The 19786-nt window shown below is 35.9% G+C and overlaps 1 protein-coding gene across 2 annotated transcripts; it reads left to right on the top strand.

The window, feature by feature from the left end:
- The first annotated feature begins 688 nt into the window (after nt 1-688).
- On the top strand, nt 689-19118 carry TRAF5 (TNF receptor associated factor 5). Of its 2 annotated transcripts, XM_083379887.1 has the most exons (13): nt 689-1032; nt 1295-1363; nt 6796-7037; nt 8523-8580; nt 9057-9158; nt 10975-11139; nt 12134-12211; nt 12541-12615; nt 12856-12948; nt 14165-14236; nt 15544-15684; nt 16595-16763; nt 18210-19118. In XM_083379887.1, exons 3-13 carry the CDS (start codon nt 6820-6822, stop codon nt 18785-18787), a joined length of 1749 nt encoding a protein of 582 aa, XP_083236013.1. In that variant the 5' UTR covers nt 689-1032; nt 1295-1363; nt 6796-6819; the 3' UTR covers nt 18788-19118. The 2 variants fall into 2 exon arrangements, with proteins under 2 accessions (XP_083236013.1, XP_083236014.1); XM_083379888.1 differs by lacking the exon at nt 14165-14236.
- Nucleotides 19119-19786: the final 668 nt, after the last annotated feature.

Raw genomic sequence — 19786 nt, 5'->3', positions numbered from 1 at the left:
CCTCCTATCAGTTGTGTAGTTGTGGCGGAAGCAACAAGCATTGACAGTATATCCTGAGGTGTGACTAGAAAGGAGGAACTGATCTGCAAAAAGCCAAGTCTGACATCTCTTAAGATCTGGGCTATTCATTTCTGCTATAGATATTAAAATAGTTACTTCCTATTTCATCCCATGTTGCAATATCAGTATTTATATTTTTCTCTTCAATTTAGAGTAAATTGTTAAATATTCAGATATACAATTAAAACAAGAAACAGCTTAAAACAGCATACTTAAAATGCATAGAAGATGCTGTGGCACTGAACAGAATGCTCAGCAAAACAATAAATACTTTAAAATAGAAGAACAAGTATTGTTGATTTAATTAGAGCTACTACTTAATTGAATCTATCTAAAAAGAAGACAACCCACCATATCCTCATCAGCCCTAAGGATAGCAAGTTCAGCTGAAACTAATCCTGGAAATTTCCTCCTCCCTATTAACTGTTTAGTAAGTTACATTCATGCATAAAATAAATCTCTTAGAAGCCATACTCCTAAAAAAGGCAAACCCAAGAGAAAAGAGTTAAACTAATGCTTTCTGATGTTCATTTTTTTTAAAAAAAGTATAACTGATTCCCCATCTGTGTGTAACAGCTATTCTCTCATTCATATACAAACTACTTTCATATGTAAACAATTAAATGGGTCTTATTTTGCCAGAGATTGCTTACAGTGTTCGTAAAAATTTCCCCATGCATGGCAATTGGCTATGTGCTTTTATATATGCAAAAGAACTTGGTAATTGTGTATAATATGCTGACTTTCTATCTTATTATCAAGTCAACAAAAGCCTTTATTCAGATTAATATTTTCTGAGAGGTAAATGTGTTCATAGTAGACACTGAAATTTTTTGGGTGCACTCATCCCCTTTGAGTCATACAGAAGAAAACTCCTTCACTCTTCATGCCATATCCTGGTTTGATAAGCTGTGTTGCTTCATACTGTCTTCTGGTGTGAAATGAAAATTATGTCCCGCTTTTGGATGAAAGGTATGAAAACAACTATTTTCACATTCTCAGCAATATGTGTACTTCCGACAAAATATCTTTTCATCTACTATTCAGATTGGTAGGCATGCTCTGTAAAATGTGGTAGTTCTATCTTTATAGTACTTTGTTTTTATATTTATACTACTATCAACTGTTAGCATAAAACATGCTATAATTCTGTGTAGTTTTTTTAGATTGGCATCTTAGTATATATGCACACATTTGGAAATTAAGTTTTAATGCTCTTTGTTTTTCCTGTTAGCAAAGAAGTGTAATCCAGTGATGCTTTTTACTAAGAATTTATAGTCTACAAACAGAAATAAAAATTCAGGTACAAAATCTGAGATTAATATATATGTCATTATGTTTTTTATATAACTAATGAAGTTTATGATTTAAATTGCTTTGAAAGTTTTAGTAAATGCCTCCTTATTATAATTATTGCTTTTTTTCAAAAACTGAGCAAGTCTTTTCTTTACATACTTTCAAAATAATAAAAATGCAACAAAATGTTTTAGAACTATTTTGGGAGTTTTGAATTATTGGAGTTGTATTTGTTTTTGTAATATGAAAATAATCACAGACTTGTAAAACCTAATAAGAAGAAATATTAATTGTTATTAACAATTAGGATTATAGCTGCATATACTTTAATGTGTTAAGAACTGAATAAAACTAACTAAAATGTTTCACAAAATGCAGTTTATCTTAAAAGGTATTTTAAATTGCATGGCCAGTGTTAACACACATTGTGAACTAAATATATAGTGATATGCCACATCAATATAGTACTTTATTTGAATTTGCATTGGAAAATCTTTTTGATTATGAATTTTAATTAGCCTAACAAGATTCTCAAAGAGACAATTAACTGTATTTTCGCAAAGGAATCTAAAACATTTTAATTTTTTTTTTAATTCCATTTATATCCCGCCCTTCTCTGAAGACTCAGGGCGGCTTACAAGCTTAGCAGTAGCCTTCATTCTATGTATATGCCTGCTTATTAGGGCTTTCGCCCCCCCACCCAAGCGGCATTATTACAAAGTCAGCTTATTGCCCCCAACAATCTGGGTCCTCATTTTACCTACCTCGGAAGGATGGAAGGCTGAGTCAACCTTGAGCCTGGTGGGATGCGAACCTGCACTAATTGCAGGCAGCTGGTGTTACTTAAGGAGGCATTAGCCCACTGCTCCACCAAGGCCGTAGCAGGCTCCCTTATTTGTAGTTCCAATTTCCAATTTCTTGCAATTTCTTCGATCTCTAGGATAAAGGAATACAAGCAGTCCTCAACTTACAACTACAGCTGAGGCCAAAATTTATGTTGCTAAGTGAGAAATTTGCTATGTGAGTTTTGCCCCATTTTACAACTTTTCTTTCCACATTTAAGTGAACCACTGCAGTTGTTAAGTTAGTAACACAGTTGTTACGTGAATCTGGCTTCCCCATTGATTTTGCTTGTCAGAGGGTTGCATTATCCTGGGACACTGCAACCACCATAAATATGAACCGGTTGTCAAGCATCTGAATTTTGATCACATGACCACAGGGATGCTGCAAGGGTCATAAGTGTGAAAAATGGTCATAAGTCACTTTTTTCTGTGAAGTTATAATTTTGAACGGTCACTAAACAAACTGTTGTAAGTTGAGGACTACCTGTAGTGTCATAGATTTATTTCAGATTTTCATTATTTGTTTATTTAATTTATATTTTGTATTTCTTAACTGCCCAACTGCTTAATTATGCTCATTAAGGCAAATCAAAAGCATCAGAGTATGAGTGAACCAAAACTCAATGTTTATACTTGTAGAGGTGTTATTGTTTTCTTGTCTGAACCATTGCCAAAACATTTAGTGACAGATCCAATATTGTACATGACTGCAGCCAATGATGTATTCACGGGTGGATTCTGAGGACAAGACTTATGATGGAACTGAAGGAGGGGGAAACTTTTATTCCCGGGTTTTCCCCCTAGCCATTTTCTAGGAATTTTTGCAGATCCTTTTGTGAAACCTGCCTAATGCTGGACTTTCCCCACTAAGTCACAGATTACTGTGTATTATTGGGGGAAAATTCAAATGATTCACTTGCAGACTCCTCTGACTGCAAGTGAGTATAGTTTGATGTTCTGACTAATGTGAAAGAGTTGAGTGGGGTGATTTACTTTACAAGGCAAAAGTATTGGATAGCTGAGTGCAGGGCAGTTATGCTTGTGGTTATTCTGCCTTTTATCACACACACACACACATCCCATCAGGCATCTTTTGATTATAAGGTGGTCCTTAGCAATAACACTTAGAATTATATACCACTGCAGTGCTTTACAGTATTCTCTGAGTGATTTACAATGTCAGCATATTGCCTCCAACAATCTGGGTTTTCAAGTTTTACCAACCTTGGAAGGATGGAAGGCTGAGTCAACCTTGAGCCCAATCAGGATAGAACACCTGGCAATGGGCAGAATTGGCCTGCAATGCTGCATTCTAACCACTGCACCACAACGGCTCCTTGACTTAGGACATTTGGAACTAGAATTTCCATTGCTAAACAAGATAGTTGTTAAGTGAGTCACGCCTAAATTTTACAACCTTTTTTGCCATGGTGTAATCACTGCAGTTATGAAGTGAATAAGGCAATTGTTAAGCATATCCAGCTTCCCTTATTGTCTTGTCACAAGCTGGCTGGGAAGGGTGCAAATTGCAATCACATGACTCCAGGACACTTGTAACCATCGTAAATACATTCCAGTTGCCAAGTGCCTGAATTTTGAACACATGATTGTGGAGGCAGTGCAGTGATCATAAGTGTGTGGACTAGTCGCTTTTTTCATTGCCGTTGTAACTTTGAACGTTTATTAAATACTTATAATTCAATACCATTTGGCTCATAGAAACAGTTTTGCAATCAAAATAATCTGAACGCTATAGGGAAACATCTCAAGCTGGGGAAATGTTTTAATTGACCTGATGTCAGCCATACATGAATGGTGGTGCAGTTAGTAATAATTTGGAACATTTTAATAAGATGGCACAAAACAAAAGAAAAGAAATACAGTATATATTCTGTAAGAATGTTAAAGATCATGTGATACAACTGGGGTTAGAGGCAGGAAACACAAATGTAGAAAAGTTGCTTCCTGTCTCACAGACTTAAATTTAGTTTCTGACAAATGCAAGCTGATGGAAATGTGCATTATGTTTTTAAAAGTAACACAGCTCTGTGTGGTATTTAAACTTTTATTTCCTCCTTACAGTTACTTTTATATTTAAATCATACTGTAAAAAGCAGTTTTATAAATCTTAATTTTGGAATGAAAACCTTTTTAGAATTTAATTGCAATAATAAAAAATGAAACGATATGTTAATTCAGACCATATGTTTTCTTGATATACTGTATGAAATCAAAAGAAGAATTTAGATTTATTTTGTGTCTCTGTGTTATCTCTATTATGATGATTTTTGTGTAATTAAAAAAAACTCTTCCCACTGATGATAGGATCAAATGTAATGCAATTAATTTTGAGCTTCCAGAATGGGGGAGTCTACATCAGTGTTTCTCAACCTCAGCAACTTTGAAATGTGTGAACTTGGACTCCCAGAGTTCCCCAGCCAGCAATGGGTAACTGGAGCTGATTAATTGGATGTCAGAATCTAGACCTCTGTGCCCAGTTAATTAGCTCCAGTTATCAACCTTAGTGTTAGAATAATGTTGGTTTTCTGTCATGTGGCCAAAATTAACCTTCATCTCATTAAATCACAGCATTTTCAAACTCAGATTGTAACTATTGTATATAATTGAGGGTACTATAATTTTGTTTGTGTTTAAATTTTTGAGAGGACAGTCACGATACTCTCTTGCAGTGAGTATGTCCTACATTTTTGTAGATAGTCATTTCATTTGATGCCACTTAGATGCCTGAATCATCATCCTTGGAAATTTAAAGATACATTTAACTATTGTTGGGGAAGGGAGTGGAAGGAAATACCAAAGGAGATGGGAGACATCAACAATTTATTGTAAAAATTAGTCTATAGTAATATTTAAGATGAGTGCACAGCATGCTGGCTGCAAAATGCTAAGGATGTAACAGTCTTAGGCCAGCACTGAAGATAACAGGGTCCTAATCATTGAGCTGCACTGAGAAGTCCTGTCAACCTTCCCCACTGCTCAGGATGATGTACCAATACTTGAGTATAAGCCGACTCGAGTATAAGCCGAGACCCCTAATCTTACCCCAAAAAACTGGAAAAAGTTATTGACTCGAGTATAAGCCGAGGCTGGGAAATGCAGCAGCTGGAGGCTGGATCCCCCGAAAGACGCCTCTGCTGAGATGAGAGAACGGGGTGGCAAGCCGCCGAGAGAATGGGGCGGTGGAGTGCTCCGCCGAGAGAATGGGGCGGCTTGCTGTTCTCTCGGTGCAGCACGGCAGAGGCTGGATCTCGCGAAAGAAGTCTCTGCCGAGAGAATGGGCGGCAAGCCTCCACCACCCCATTCTCTCAGCGGAGCGCTCCAACGCCTCATTCTCTCGCTCAGCAGAGACTTCTTTCGGGGGTGGCAGAGGCTGGATCCCCCGAAAGAAGTCTCCGCTGAGCGAGAGAATGAGGCGTTGGAGCGCTCCAACGCCTCATTCTCTCGCTCAGCGGGGCAGCTGAGAGAAGGGGGCAGCAGAGGCTGCATCCCCCGAAAGAAGTCTCCGCTGAAACGAGAGAATGGGGCGGTGGAGCGCTCCAACGCCTCATTCTCCCGTCTCAGCGCCCATTTTCTCGGCGAAGATTTCTTTCGGGGGATCCAGCCTCTGCCGCCCCCTTCTCTCAGCTGCCCAGCTGAGAGAAGGGGGTGACAGAGGCTGCATCCCCCAAAAGAAGTCTTCGCCGAGAAAATGGGTGGCAAGCTTCCACCGCCCCATTCTCTCAGCGGAGGCTTGCAGAGGTGGCGGCGGAGCTGCGCGCGCAGCTCTCCAAACCGCCGCCACCCGTTTGGAGAGCTGCTGCCTTTGTCCATGTTTGATGAAAGCAGCAGCTCTCCAAACTGGGGGGTGGAAGTTCTTTTTTTTTTGTTCACTGGAGTATAAGCCGAAGTGGATTTTTCAGCCCAAAAAGTGGGCTGAAAAATTCGGCTTATACTCAAGTATATACAGTACTTTAGCTATGGAAATAAAAGGAACGTTAATAGAAACAACAATTTTCTTATGGTATGGGGCTTATATTTGGCAGTTCTCAGAAAGTGGATTGTTACATAATGATGATAATGAGGGGGAGGGGAAGAGGAGAATAATAATGATGATGGTGATGTTGATGATATACAGTTTATAAAATGTGATATCACAGCTGCCAGTTCGTTAGCTACTGTTGGCCTTCATAAGCATCAAGTTCTTCCCAGGAACTTAAGATATCCTAATGTATTATAGGTGTGGATCCATGCAGTGTGGCCTTTTGTAACTGACAGATGGAAATTTTGTCAATAAACAATATTGTTCTATCTAGACTTTTTTGGTATGGCATCCAGTCTGCCAAAAATCAGTGGGACCACCACTGCTAGTTTATGCCATAATCCACAAACTTCAATTTTCAGATCTTGATACTTTGTGATCTTCTCCTATTATTTGACTTCTATTCTACCATTACCTGGCATTGCAGCTGTTTATGCTCAGTGTCTTGATTTGTGGACAAATTGTTGGCATTTTGTAACATTTTAATTTCCTTAACAAATTAAGATAAGGATCTGGATAAATACATTACTACTCAAGTATTATATTCCTCTTTAGGATTTTATTCATAGTTTGAAGTCCATGGCCTCTGAAGATCCTGCAGGCCAGTTACCAAATTTCTACATCCGACAGAACTCCTCAAATGCAGTTTCTCTAGAATTTGACTCTGATGTCAACTATCAGTTCGTGGAAATCTTAGATGAACGATACAAATGTACACACTGCCACCTTGTCCTCCATAATCCGCACCAGACAGGATGTGGACATAGATTTTGCCAGCATTGCATTGTTTCTTTGAGGTACAAATGGCTTCTTTTTCTTACAATTGATTTGTGCAAACCAATGCTGTCATAACAACTATACAGTTTGTGAATGTATAGAATGTGCAAGGGTAACCCAGAACTTTAAAGGGATGCTCATTTAATTTTGTTCTTCTGAGGATGCTGTAGACCTCCAACAGTCTTATGTACTTAAGTGCTCCCTAAAATAAATGAATTTCAGGTATATTTAATGCTCTCTGGTTGCTCTTCATAGTATTTTCCCCAGCAACTTACAGCTAGCGCTGTACCAAAATAAGTAAAATGTGGGCAGGTTTTATCTTTCCTGGGTAATGCTGTGAAGCACAGGGTAATGCTTAAAGTCCCTAGTGAGAAATATCCCATGTATTCCAAACATAAAATTTTAAATAGCTAAATTTTCCATCGAAGTTTTGTTCTTTCCAGCACTTGAAATCATACAGTATGTGACTTTAACAGCACAAAAATATTACACTGATTAACTCAAGTGTGGCTTTGTGTTATATCTTTACAAAGAATTGATAATTTTTTTTAAAAAAAATTCCAATGTGTCTTGTTAAAAGTCTCATTTCGATCCACTAAGTTTTCATTTCAGAGGATTGCCGTTTTCTTTTTCTGAAATATCCAGAAGCTTCTGTTTATATATTATGAGTGAAATGGACATGTAGGTGATAGCTGTTATCTCAAGGTAATTAGGGTGTTATTAATGAATGTGTGAGGGCAAAGCTGTGTAGAATCAGGTCTGGAAATACTGGCCTCACCTGCAACTTTTCTTCCCTCTTTTTGCTGAATGAACAGCTCATAAAAGGTAAAGGTAAAGGTTCCCCCGCACATGCGTGCTAGTCGTTTCCAACTCTAGGAAAAGCCGTTTCAAAGCCGAAGAGCCAGCGCTTGTCCGAGGACGTCTCCGTGGTCATGTGGCCAGCATGACTAGACGCCAAAGGCGCACGGAACGCTGTTACCTTCCCACCATAGTGGTCCCTATTTTTCTACTTGCATTTTTACATGCTTTCGAACTGCTAGGTTGGCAGAAGCTGGGACGAGTAACAGGCACTCACTCTGCTACGCGGCACTCAGGATTCGACCCGCCAAACTGCCGACCTTCTGATCGACAAGCTCAGCATCCTAACCCACTGAGCCACCACGTCCCTGAACAGCTCATACTCATACTCAATTGATGGTGTTCCTGGACCTACTTCACTCAGGTCATGTGGAAAGCCATCTTTATCTTTAAACTTCCCACAATAGCATTTTGAAATTAGAGAAATCTCTCTCTATGGATATAGATATAGATATATGGATATGTAGATATAGATAGAGCTATTCTCATGAAATATATATGGCAAACTAACAATACAAAATAAATTTTATAAACTTTATTATTTTTATGCAGGCAGCAGCATAAAAATAATAAATAAAGATCAGTACAAAACATAAATACAAATGTTTCAAGTCTGTAACCAAAAAAATTTGTTTCTATCCCTATAGAGACTTAAATACAGTACCTATATGTCCTATAGACAAAGAAATAATAAAACATCAGGAGGTAAGAGAAATATTTATATGATTTTCTTATATTCATTTTCATATAATCAGTATCATGCTATTCGGGACAATCTGTTACTGAGTTTTTCTAATGTACTGCTAAATGGCAATTATAATCAAAGTAAGGGAACTTTAAACCCAAATGAAAAAGAAATACAAAATATGAAAATAACTCCTACTAAATAGTATTTTCAAACATGATATAAAGATTGTACTGAGACTTATAACTAGCATTAGATGAGATTTCCAGGTATGGGAAATCTTATCTTAATAATGTAGTTCTTTCCCATTTCTTTCATTCCTCATGTAATGTTGCAGTTGTCAGAGTATCATCTATATTAAAATGCACATAAATAATATATAAAATGTAATAAATTAAATTTTAGTAATGTTGCCAGACTTTGTCTTAAAGGCAAATAATTGTTATGAACTAGGTACTGTGTATATCGAAATAATTATATATATTTTTTAATTTAGGTTTTTAAAGATAATTGCTGCAAAAGAGAAGTACTCAATTTGCAAGTATTTTGTAAAAATTCACCAGCCTGCACTGCAAAATTATGTCTAGGGCGATACCAGGTTTGTACTTCGGTATTATGTCAAACAAGTTAAAAATAAATGCTTCTAGAAACTGAAATCACTCTTTCTTCACTTTTTTATCAAATATCTTTTTGAAGAAGAAAACAATGTCAGAAAATTGCAATTCTTTCTCTATCCATTGAAACTTTTTGTAACTCATTCTCAAGATGCACAGAGACATTTAGCCTGACAGCGTAAACAAGTTAGTTCAAATTTATTGTTAAAGAACATGAAAAGATCAGAATTTTTCAGAAATCTGTTCTGTATTCCTCTTCCTATCCATCTAGCTAATGGTGAAATGGAAGTTTAAGCTACATTATTCAATTCTTTTGAGCTAGATGTTTGTCCATTGAGTTAGTCAGGAACTTAATGACATTTATTATACTGTGCCTTTGTTTTGCTTTTATTTTGTTCTATAAATGAGCAGTTATGCTCCCCACTGTCTCTGGGTGACAAACTGCATATATTAAAAGCAGTGAGAATAGCACTCTACTTCACTGTCCTGCCTAGTTTTTAAACAAAGTTGTTTTGAGCACAAAGACATGCAGACTAAATAAAACAAAATAGGGATTTGGTTTGGGAACACATGACTTCTAAGTAGTTTGAGAATGCAGAAACCCCTTTGATTCTGCAGGTAGAAGGAAAGGTAATTTGCTGCCCAGGTTATGTTCCTTGAGGCCCATCAGATTCCCTGTCCCAAATTTAAAAAATAAATGGGACATTATTATTATTATTATTATTATTATTATTATTATTATTATTATTATTATTATTATTATTAATTTTAATTCCATTTATATCCCGCCCTTCTCGGAAGACTCAGGGCGGCTTACAAGCTTAGCAGTAGCCTTCATTCTATGTATATGCCTGCTTATTAGGGCTTTCACACACACACACCCCAAGCGGCATTATTACAAAGTCAGCTTAATTGCCCCCAACAATCTGGGTCCTCATTTTACCTACCTCGGAAGGATGGAAGGCTGAGTCAACCTTGAGCCTGGTGGCATGCGAACCTGCATTAGCATGCAGTAATGCATCAGCTTTCCCAAGAGACCCCTGCCCCAAAGATGTGTGGCTGCAACCTAAAGCTTTGCTTAGTATAAAGGCGTCTCCAGCTTAGATTAAGCTGCGATAGAAGAAGCATCAAGAAAAAGTGGTGACAAGGAGAAACTGCCCTTTCTTCCTTTAAAAAAATTGGTGATGTCAGCAATTATTGTTACCTTGGAACTTGCTATAAGGTCACATATGAACATCTTTAAAGTTACCAGTCCTAATAAAGATTCTTGAGGGATCCCTGTATTCTTGTCCCTTCGTATGTAGGAATTTTCATGTATTTCTACTGCCGTCTTTCTGTTTTTCCCCAGAAGAATGCAGTCTTTTGTTTAACAGAATTTGACTTAAAATTATTTTGTGAAAGTTGAAGTTAAACAATGTCTACCATTGTTATTTACATAGATTTTAAAAGAGGAAACAACTCTAAAATATATAGAATAGGACAGAGGTTTTCAAACTTTTTCAGGATACAGAACCTGTTAGTTAAAAAAACAATCCAGAATCTCTGATCAAAAGACAGAACTCTAGTGATAGAAAATCAGCTCCATCCAAGTGAACTTTTTGTTCTTAATCGCTCATTGAATGTCTTAAAGTTCTTATAGGACCCTAGAGTTCTGTGGAACAGTTTAAAAGACCCTGTCTTCTTTGATGTCACAGTTCATAAGTAGAATCCTAGAAGCTATGGCTTTTTCTCTGCATATTATAGCAATCTGTCTAAAGTGGGTAAAATCTATAATGCATTATTCTACTTTTCTACTTACAGGATCACCTGCAACAGTGTTCGTTTGAAACTGTGCAGTGTACTAATGAAGGCTGTCATGAAAAAATTGTTCTGAAGGATTTAAAAGAACACCTTATTCAACAATGTAACTTTCGAAAAGAACAGTGCCAGTACTGTAAACAGCCTGTGATATCAGTTAATTTAAAGGTTAGATTCAACTAAAATGTTTTAAAGTATGTACTTTAAATGACATAATTTTATTTTTTACAATGCTATGAATTTTATATCAACAAATCCATATTGGAGAAAGTTTACAGATTACTATCTCCTGTCTTGAAAATAACGAAGGCACTCTGGACTATGCTAACATCTATAAATTTTGAAAATGCAAATTAGAAACATTTTGGACACTGGTTGAAATTCATAGGCTGCTAAAGAGCTACCAACTGTGAGATGCTATCATTTCTGTATCAGACCTCATTAGAACTGCAAGGAGTAGTTCAAGTTGTCATAATTTTCTCAGACGTTTCCTGAAATGCTTTTGTATTCCTGTTTCTTAAGTATCAAATCATTGTCATTTACAGCAGCTTCAGGCTGGGAGACTGACATTTTTGCTTTTTGCTGGGGGCTTTTTTAATCAGCAAGAGGAATACAAATTCTGCAACTTTTATGGAGTAATTTCTAAAAAAACTACAAACATATACCAATTAGTTTATTGCTAGTTGTTTCAACATATTTTCAAATAAGGACCATTTTCTTCTGCTTAAGAACAGCAGAAAATGGAGGAAAATAAAGCAAGAGAAACCAGTAACTATAATGGACCCTTCCCTGGTTCTTTGGAAAGTAAAGGCTTGGAAGATCAGGATTGCCTTTAAACTTCTGTCACTCTAACCTTACGATAAAGGTAGTGTTAGTACTTAGGATTTTGATTTCTTGTCCCAGTTAGCTTGAAGAGCTGAGATCAGCTTTGCAAATCTGAAAGCTCTTCTTCCCTTCCTTGCTGTTACTTTCCAGAGAACTATTGACGGTCCCTCCTGAGTCCCTTCTCACACATTCACTCCTTCAGTGGGCTGAGATGGCTCTTGCCTAACCTCTACCTTGTCTAACTATTGCAGCTCTTCCTCCTCCTGTCCGTAGGTTTATTCTCACAGACCACTGCAGTAATATAATACATCATCACCATATTCCAATGTATTTTCAGACTCATGAGAAAGTAGATTGTCCAGATTATCCCTGGATTTGTCCCTATGGCTGCATGCAGATGATTCTGATGAAAGAGGTACAATATTATTTTTGGCTCATTAGGAGAATTATAAAACATAATACAATATTTTAATAACAAACTATGCCTAGTTTTGCTTGTTTTTATCTGGTATACGAAGAACTGTATTTAATCTTACCAATGTAATTCTATATTTCCATTAAAGTATAATGTAGTATTAAAATTATTATTTAAATTGTAAATGATCATTGGACAATTTACTTATTCCAAGAAAATTGTCTAATTTTTACCAAAGTTTTTAGAGAAGGTAAAAGTTACTATTATTAACCCTCTTTCTCTTACCAAAATATTTCATTAATGCCTACCTTAATCTGTGATTTTTACAGGCGGAAGATCATGTTTTGGTATGTCCTGAAATGGAAATTGATTGTCCGTATAAAAAGTGTGGCTGTCCTAAAAAGGTACTGCACAATAAGACAGACATAATTGGTGCTACAGTGGAAGCAGACTTTCCAAAACACAAAAGGGAACCAGTTAATCAGTGAATATTTTTCCAGTCCTCTTTGAAGTTTGTGCAACAGTGAAGATTTCCCCAATATCCTAATTATTTTTAAACCATCCTAAGAAGAGAATGTATTAATCAGGGTGCTTTCTTAATTATCTATTATATTTGATATAACTTCTACATCTATTTTTTGTAGATTAAAAGAAGCAAGCTTTTAGAACATGAGAATATCTTCTTGAAAGAACATATGCTACAGATTGCAGATAAGAACTCAAAGCTGGAAGATCAGGTAAAGAGCACATTCTTGTAAATTCCCAAAAGTTTTTTGTTAAAAATGTAAGCTGTTTTGGGAATAGATGTAGAATGAGATTTTGAAACTGATTTCACATCTCATGGAGTACCATCATAAATGTGTAAATTTGCTTTAGTGTAATTTGCATTTCTCTTTCTTATCTTTATCTTTATCTCTCTTTAGCTGTTTCCCATCTTGCTACTGATTAGACCAAAAAAAATTATTTCTGTAAGCTGATTGCATCCTGTTTCCTCAGAAGCATATAATACAAAACCGATCATTGCAACAATTCTTTTGAAACAAGAACTTTCAATGTTCTCTCTTGACCAAAAGTTGGAGACAAATACTGGACAAGATGAAATACAGCCTAATGTGTTCCAGAGGGTGATTTTTTATATATCTCTTTTAAATACCAATTCCACTTTCATAAGTTCTTGTCTCAAAAGATATAAATGATTTTGGCCTGACCACTTTGGAACACTACAGATGGTTTGTTTTGATCAATGACCAAAACTATTATAAGGTAAAAATAAATGTAAGAAATACATTTATTTGATGTATTATTGGGTGAAAAAGATAGAATATAGATATTTAAATATAGATAATGTAATGTAATCAAATGGCAATATAAATTCTAGATTAATAATTCCACCATAAACACACTCTCCAACAATTGCTTCTGAACAGAATTTAGCATCCTTTTTTCTGATTATTTCAGAAGAGAGATTTACTAACAGAAAGTATTCACTTCTTCCAGGGGTGCTCTCCTCTGTGTTAAGAATATTTTAAAATGTTAACTAGTTGGCTAAGATAAATGCATAAATTATCATAGTAGTGGTTGGCTAGACTATGATTGTTCGTTAAAACAAAGTAGTTGACTGGTTTATCTATAGATTTTTTTATATTTTCACTGAAATAAGAGTTGAACTGAGTTGAAAACCCACAAAAAATTTAAATGTGGATTATAATAATGAAGTTAGATGGAATTATCTCAACAAGTTGATAGTCCAAAATGATTAGGGATACATATCTCAGAATTAAAATGGGACTATAATAAATGGTCAAAATAAGACAATCCTCAAATTTACTTGCTGGCCTATCTAGGATAGCTTTTTAAGAAGGCACTGAAAAAAGCTAAAAACTCATTCTCTTCTTTTTGGGATATCTTGAGTGTAGAAGTATTTGCCTCCTTTTTGTATTTTCTGAACTATAGCAAATGTTTGGCACTGAAGGTTATCAAGAGCTTGAAATAGATCCTACTGAAAAAGGCAGCTTGGGTGAACAAGTAACCAGTTAGTAAAACTGAATCTTGAGAGAATGTTATGAAATATTATACAATATATTAAGACCAGAGATCTTTCTTCAGTGACTTCTCCCCACACACTTTTTTTTGCACTACATGAGGAAAAGATGCATATTCCTATATTTGGAGAAATATAAATATCTTACACATAATTTGTATGGTGCTACACATTTTTGTAATGTATTTAAATATTGTCATTCAATTCCTCTTCATAAGGTTGTATTTATCTAGTGTTTGACAATTCTGAGACAATATGAGTATTGTGTGTCATCAGGGTTTGAGTTTCTTCTGACATGTCAAAAGATGCAATTACTAATGATTTTTAGCAATGGTTTTGAAAAGTGTAATGCCACAATACATAATATTGCTTTCAGTTCCTCTGACAATGCAGAAATTATGAATTCCCCTTACACTTCAGAACTGTATTAACTATTCCCAGTTTTCTGTTGATTAAAAATTACTATGCTTGTAGCATACACCAGAAAACCTTTTTTTAATTGAAAGCAAATATTTTAGGCAATATGGTTTTCCAAGATGTGACTGGAAATTAAAGTAGACAGCAGATCCTATTGGTACACGAAAGTGGAAAGTTATATCCTTGTATAGTAATTGAACAGTCTGAGTATCTTCTGACTCAGGATCCAAATGCAGTCTTTTTTTCCAGGCATTTTGTTTCAGGAAAAATTGCTAGGCAGCTAGCAATATAGGAAATTATTACAGCTTTAGAAAGCTGCAGTGTGGCTTGACAAGATGGTCATAATTCTATTCAGGAAAATGTAAGAATGAAGGGCAGATCAGTAAAAGAATCTGAAATGTCCTGTTTGAGTCAAAAATGGGACATAGGGGGTATTACGACTCTCCTTAGGTGCATTTTTCTTAGGCTTTCTATGAGAGATGTGAATTAGTTAGTCCTCCACTTACAACTGTAACTGAGTCTGGCAATTGCAGTTGTAAGTCATGAAAGTCATAAAGCAGGTCATGAGAAGTACCTTTTATGCGGTCCATCATAACTTTGGATACTCGCTAAGTGACCACTCTTAAGTTAAGGACTACTTGTAGTTGGCTTGTTATTTGGTACAGCGAACAGATCTACGTTAAGTGATATTTTGTGTTTGTATGTGTAACTGCTGAGGCAAATGTTTCAGTACAGCTCCTAATCAAGATGAGCCTAAGTTGGGAAAGTTTACTGTGGGCTGTAGCATTGCTGCGTTTATGTGTGTGTATGTGTGTGTGAGAGTTGTTCTGTTTTTAATTGCTTACGCTAACACATTTAATCTTTCACTTTGCAGATTTCTGACCTTTATAAGAGCCTTGAATATAAAGAGATAAAAATCTTGCAACTATCAGATAAGATTAAAAATTGTGAGAGAGAATTCAGACAAATTTCACAGCTATTTTGCAAAAACAGCAACCTGCTGGCAAGCACTCAGGTAAAATAATTCTTTCCTAGTACCTTCCTTACTTACCTCAGTGGAAAATCAGTGAGAATCTATTTGTGAGATTTTAACTTTGCTATAGCTGATGCATGAGATTTTTAAAAAAAATTGTTTTTGTTATATAGAGTATATTCTGAAAACATTGAATAGTTTTAATGTCAGTAATATTTTATTAATATTTTTTTTGTCTTTTCAAATTTGTGTTCTTTTATCAAACTCAGATGTCCTAGTCATGTCTCATTAACTGAGATGGTCCATAAGTCTGTAGCTTATGTCATAAATAAAAAATAGTAATTATGCATCTCATTCCTCTATGGAATGTCAGAATTTCAAAAATGAACCAAATAGTAAACAAGCAATTGCCTGCATTTCCAAGAAACTGCTACAGCAAAAAAATTGAGGGAAGAAAAGGCTGGAGGCTCAATTTTCTTAAATCCTCCAAAGAACAGTCTTGTCCCCATGTCACAGTGCTATTGTAGAGGGCACAACAGTTAGAGCAATTAGAACTTAACACTTCTACCTATTCAACTCATATACATATTACCTTCATAGATCGCCAAGCTATCTGTAGTTCAGGTAAAGAATGCAACACTTTCGCCTTCTTGAATTCTTAATTATGCAGAATAATAATACAAGTAGGATTTCTATTACATTCTCTCCTTCTGAGATGTAGAGAATTTTTATTTTCACCTAGTTAATATTTTGAACAAAGTTCACGGAAAATGTTGACTAATCTTTTCTGCTGAAAATAATTATTTGGAAAAATTCCAAAAGGAAGAAATCTTGTTCCTAATATATTCATAGAAGGTTTAATAAAGATATTAAATAACGCTAGTTGCCATATTTTCATTTTATTTTAAAATTATGTGCCTTCTCTTACCCTCCATCAACAATGCAACTGAAGACTTTGGCCATTCACATTGATAAAAATACCTTCCTGGAAACACAAGTAAGACAGCTGGTACAAAAGACAAATCAGCAGCAAAGCAAACTGGACCTGAGAACACTACTGGACACTGTTGATAACCTAAAGCAGAAAGTTGCTCTTCTTGAATCATATGATCAGCGTCTAGGTATTATGTTTTTCTCATAGATCTGGTTGGCAGCCCCAAGTAGAAGTCAGTAAAGATGATCATGCAGATAACAGCTCTCTAACTTTTGCTTTAGTCAGGCAAAATTCCTAGTTCTTAAAGTATTTCTTCAGCTTTTGTTGTCTGATTGAGTAATATCGATCTGTCTGTAGATGTAAGGATCCACTTTTGTGCACCTTAAATCAAAGACATAAAAGCCAAAATGGGCTGTGCCATCTAATAGGCTTATCAGTTAACTATATACTAATTCACTTAAATGCACGTTTGGGATCAGTCCAACCTACTCAACAGGTTTGTTATGGGAAAAACTGCTAGATATTCCCTTTGAGTTCCTGTAGATTTGGGACAGACAGGTAACAAAAGAGGACACCCTACCCTACCCCCCAGTCAATTTCCATGTGTGTCTGAGGGAAGGAGGGAGGGTAGATAGCAGGAACAAATAGATCTTTTGTGACTAAGAGCAGCACCATTTTTCTTGGTGCCCTTTGCAACAGGGCAGTAATAATATTTTTCAGTTCCTGCACTAGACCCCTTAATATCTTCCCCCTTGATCATTCTTCCTTGTTGTTTTCCTCTGTGTGGTGGAAACACTAATGCTAACCACTCCAAGTTGTCATGGCTAGTTGGTGGCCTATTGACTATCTGCTTTCAACACGTTAGCTTTGGAGTTTAAACATTGTTTGGTTTATGCTGCTTGGGGGGGGGCGAAAGCCCTAATAAGCAGGCATATACATAGAATGAAGGCTATTGCTAAGCTTGTAAGCCGCCCTGAGTCTTCGGAGAAGGGCGGGATATAAATGGAATTAAAATAAAATAAAAATAAATAAAAATATTTGTATATTATTTGAACTCAATCACTGCAGTTTCAATGCACAATTCACCATTTTCTATCAGGTCATTTATTTTTTTATTGTTTGTTTAAACAATGTATATGACCACTCATCTTTCTTCTGATTCCAGATGGCTAACACAATATAGTTTATTCAGTAAATAAAATTCAGTAAATTTTGGCTTAGTAAAATCTGATAATCTTGCATTTGAGTTTACCCTTATTGGTTTATTTTTCACTAAATATGGGATTGTTCTCTACAATTTTTTTCAGGAGGGACCAATTTTAAGTTGCAGAGCAGTCATATCCATATGTAATTAAAAAGGAGAAGCTAACTTAATACCAATTCTAAGTAGAGTTGGTTTCAATCAATAGAATAGATTGGGTCTCAAGAAAAGCAAATATTCTTCATACAGAAATTTGTGTGATGGATTGTGAATAACTGATATAAACAATAAGATATTAATTTGGAACATTTATGTTGAAGTAATACAAATGCTGCTTTCCAAGTCTGTATGTCATTCTCACCCCAACCCCACCCCACTGCCCAAAAAGCCCCAAAGAGCAAATCTTGAAATGTACCTCTCTTACACCTCTAGTTGTTCTAGAAGACTTGGCTGCCCAACAAGATGCTCTCTTCAGAATGCACAAGGCACAACTTAACAAAAACGAAGAACGGTTCAAGATTTTGGAAGGAGCAAGTTACAATGGAAAATTGATCTGGAAAATTATGGACTATAAAATTAAGAAGAAAGAAGCTATAGAAGGACACAGCCTCTCCATATTTAGCCAATCTTTTTATACCAGCCACTGTGGATATAGATTATCTGCCAGAGCATATTTAAACGGAGATGGCTCAGGACGAGGAACTCATGTTTCATTGTATTTTGTAGTGATGAGAGGAGAATTTGATTCATTATTACCATGGCCTTTCAAGCAAAAGGTTACACTTATGCTTCTGGATCAAAGTGGAAAGAAAAAACATATATGTGAAACTTTCAAAACTGATCCTAACAGCAGCAGCTTCAAAAGGCCAGAAGGAGAAATGAATGTGGCTTCTGGGTGTCCTCGGTTTGTTGCACACTCTGTGTTGGAAAATGCAAAAAATACCTACATCAAAGATGATACACTCTTTTTGAAAGTAATGGTAGATTTGACTGATCTTGAGGAATTATGAAAGTACCCATTATAAAACATTAGAGTGAACACTTGTATGCTGTCTGGATTCTTTCAAATTTATGAAAGCTGTTCTGTGGTCTACCAATTTGTTTTTTGTAATTTTGAAAGACTGTTCTATTTTTGTAGTTTTAAAATGTTGTCTTAATAAAACATGTTCATGGTTCAGAGTGAATTATAAACATCCAGCAAAATTTGATATTGTGATTATTATTATGCTCTATTATCTTTCAGTTTAATGACTGAGAAAGCTTTAAATGGTTAATTATGTGGCATCAAGTCAGTATTGACCTTTCGTGACTACATATATCTTCTCCAGGACAATCTGAGCTGAACCGGATTCTTCAAGTTTCGCAATGATGTGCCACTGTTTCTCAGTGCAACAGCATACCTCCAGTCCATGACATTCTGGTTTGACAATTAGATATTAACAAAATGATCCTTTAGAAATAAACCAAATACTAAATGTCTCTACTATTTGCTCTATACTCTCTATCAGTATCATTTGAAACCAAACTCAATTAACAGTTATGAAGAATGGAAACATATTTTCTGTTGCCTTCAGAATTCATTATTTTCAATCTGATCCTTCATGTCATATTTTTTGTAGCCCAATGCAAAAATACAGATTTAATGCATAAGTAAAAGGTAAAGGTAAAGGTTCCCCCGCACATGCGTGCTAGTCGTTTCCGACTCTAGGGGCCGGTGCTCATCTCCGTTTCAAAGCCGAAGAGCCAGCGCTTGTCCGAGGACGTCTCCGTGGTCATGTGGCCGGCATGACTAGACACCAAAGGTGCACGGAGCGCTGTTACCTTCCCACAGTAGCGGTCCCTATTTTTCTACTTGCATTTTTACGTGCTTTCGAACTGCTAGGTTGGCAGAAGCTGGGACAAGTAACAGGCGCTCACTCTGTTACGGTAGCCCAATGCAAAAATACAGATTTAATGCATACATCCTTTCAATTTTTAAATGGAACCCATCTGAAACATTGTCCCAATTT

This window comes from Vipera ursinii, assembly GCF_947247035.1.
Source record: "Vipera ursinii genome assembly, chromosome: 1".
Classification (NCBI taxonomy): domain Eukaryota; kingdom Metazoa; phylum Chordata; class Lepidosauria; order Squamata; family Viperidae; genus Vipera; species Vipera ursinii.
This window is presented reverse-complemented; position numbering and strand designations above follow the sequence as displayed.